Source organism: Nansenia antarctica (assembly GCF_963989245.1).
Source record: "Nansenia antarctica genome assembly, chromosome: 7".
Taxonomy (NCBI): domain Eukaryota; kingdom Metazoa; phylum Chordata; class Actinopteri; order Argentiniformes; family Microstomatidae; genus Nansenia; species Nansenia antarctica.
This window is the reverse complement of record NC_137677.1, coordinates 50,676,402-50,678,901: the sequence shown is the minus strand read 5'-3', so window position 1 is coordinate 50,678,901 and position 2,500 is coordinate 50,676,402. Positions and strand designations below refer to the sequence as shown.

General features: G+C 44.1%; 1 protein-coding gene across 1 annotated transcript in view; it reads right to left on the bottom strand.

Annotated features, from left to right (window-relative positions):
* The window catches only part of il1rapl1a (interleukin 1 receptor accessory protein-like 1a), a gene marked incomplete at both ends in the record, with an annotated part of 193,596 nt that extends 192,622 nt beyond the window's left edge, over positions 1-974 (bottom strand). The window contains one exon of the mRNA XM_080535666.1: positions 893-974. Within this exon, the coding sequence (XP_080391792.1) occupies positions 893-974 (82 nt within the window). The remainder of the gene's footprint in view (positions 1-892) is intronic.
* Between the last annotated feature and the right edge of the window lie 1,526 nt (positions 975-2,500).

The following is a 2,500-nucleotide window of genomic DNA, read 5'->3' as shown; positions in this document are numbered from 1 at the left end:
ACAGTATACATACACAGAAGCACAGGCGACGAATTCCTGAATACCGTTTGCCTAGTATAGGTCTAGTGGTGTTTCAAACTGTCTACAATCTATAAGGCAGGTGGCTCTCTAATAAACTTGTCCATTCATCCCATTGTCTTAATGCATCTCTGAATGATTCTCAGTAACCGATTCACTTCCCCAGATCTGTAAACACAGGATAGGTGTAAGCCATGGATCAGTTTGCCATCAACTGACTAGTTGGCTTTAGGCTATAGACATGCCCCCATGGAACCCCCTCCAGCTAACTGTGAGACGCAGGGCCTGTTTACCTGCCATTAACCGTCTTAACAAGATCACCTGAAGCTCTGTCTATTCCTGTCATGAGCAAAGTTTCCGCCTTCAACATTTTCTCGCATCCATTTTCCTTTTGACCTTTTGCATTCCTTCACAATTGATGCTCAATTTGCCACCGTTTAGAGCCAAAATGAGTTCCGTGTTAACCCTTGCTGATTCGGGGAGAGAGACAAATAGGATCGTTTGGTATCTGTCACTCTCTCTCTGCAAGCGGCGATTGCTGGTTAGCTACTGCGTATGCCATTCAATATGTCAGTCAGGTTTCAATTCAGCTATGTAATTACGTTCCAACCATTCTAGACAGAAATCTTTTTCGAATTCACATTTAAATTGGCATCAGATATGGACTGACGGAGTATGGCTCATCTGGGGAAAAGGGAAGAGGGATGCCCTATACAACTCAAGGTTCCCTCTCTTTCATTTGAGATAGCCAGACAGACAGACAGACAGCACACATATCTCAACTCAAGCAAAAGGAAGTTAATCATCATAAGAGACAGATGTCTCTCTCACCCTGAACAGGAAGCAGGAGGTGAACAGAGGAAGTTAGACGTACCTGAGCCTCTCTTTGAGACCACCTTCACACTCTGGCATAGGGCGACATACAACAGGATCAGGAGAGGGATGGGAGGTCTCATCTTCCCCCTGTCCTTATGGCCTAGGTAACAGAGAGAGAGAGAGAGAGAGAGAGAGAGAGAGAGAGAGAGAGAGAGAGAGAGAGAAAGAGAGAGTGAGAGAGAGAGAGAGAGAGAAAGAGAGAGAGAGATCAGTCATCTTCAAAGAGACAAAGACAAAGTAGCCCCCTGTTCTTCCACTCAAAGGAGAACATCAGATCACCCCCCTGCAGGACACACACACATACATCCCCCCCCCCCCCACACACACACATCCCCCCAGAGGGAAGTTTAATGATTTTCTCTCATGATTGCAATAGAGACAAGTTATCACAGCGCGGATATATTTCATGAGATACCGTTCCCTTGGATGCTGACGAATCAATGGAGCCATAATTACATGTGTAAAGAACACCATTTTTAATCCCCGGGTTCATTAAAAACCGAGTCTGAGGTGGGGGGGGGGGGGGGGGGGGGGGGGTGATTTTAAATGATCGTTTCACCACTTACACAGATACAGCAAATATCATACAAGGTAGCATAGGTCTCGTAGATCACGTTAATTGATTATGGCGTCCCATTCTTGGTGCTCGTCCTCTATGAGTCAACGACACAGCCTAACATGTAGTAATTACCCTCTAATGACTAGCCTGGGATATGAAGCAAACGCTTGTGTATAAATCTACCGTTAGATGGGGAAAAAAGAAACAGTCATTAAAAAAGGAAAGCAGTAAACAGTTTACAAGCTTGTGGCATCGCATTAGACCACGACAACCACTTTCATACACTATATGGACAAAAGTATGTGGACACAATTATCGTCTGGGGCTGTTTTCATGGTTTGGGCTAGGCCCCTTAGTTCCAGTGAAGGGAAATCGTAATGCTACAGCATACAATGCGATTCTAGAGAATTGTTTGCTTCCAACGTTGTGGCAACAGTTTGGGGAAGGCTCTTTCCAGTTTCACCATGACGTGACGTTAGAATTATAAGGTTCTATCTCAATTTTTGTCAAAATTGAGTTTTTTACATAATCTGATCCATTAGGTGTTTATTAATGCCTGTGTGGTGTTATCTTTTAAATGTTGACATTTTTGAGTTAGTAATTAATAAAATACAAAGGTTCCATCTCACAAAACATAATGGAATGTAAAAACGTTGACGCTCAATATCTCTGAACTACCCTATACGGAGATAGAACCGTATAATTCTAAGCTCACGATGACCCACATACACAAAGTGAGGTCCACAATGACATGGTTTGCCAAGTTTGGTCTGGGAGAACTTGACTCGCCTGCACACAGAGCTCTGACCTCAACCCCATCGAACACCTTTGGGATGAATTGGAACGCCGACTGCGAGCCAGTCCTTCTCGCCCAACATCAGTTGCCCGACCTCATTAATGCTCTTGTGGCTGAATGGGAGCAAATCATATTCTAAAATCTAGTAGAAAGTCTTCCCAGAAGAGTGGAAGCTGTTATAGCAGCAAAGGTGGGACCAACTCCATATTAATGCCTGTGGTTTAGGAAGTTCAACAAGCACATATGGGTGT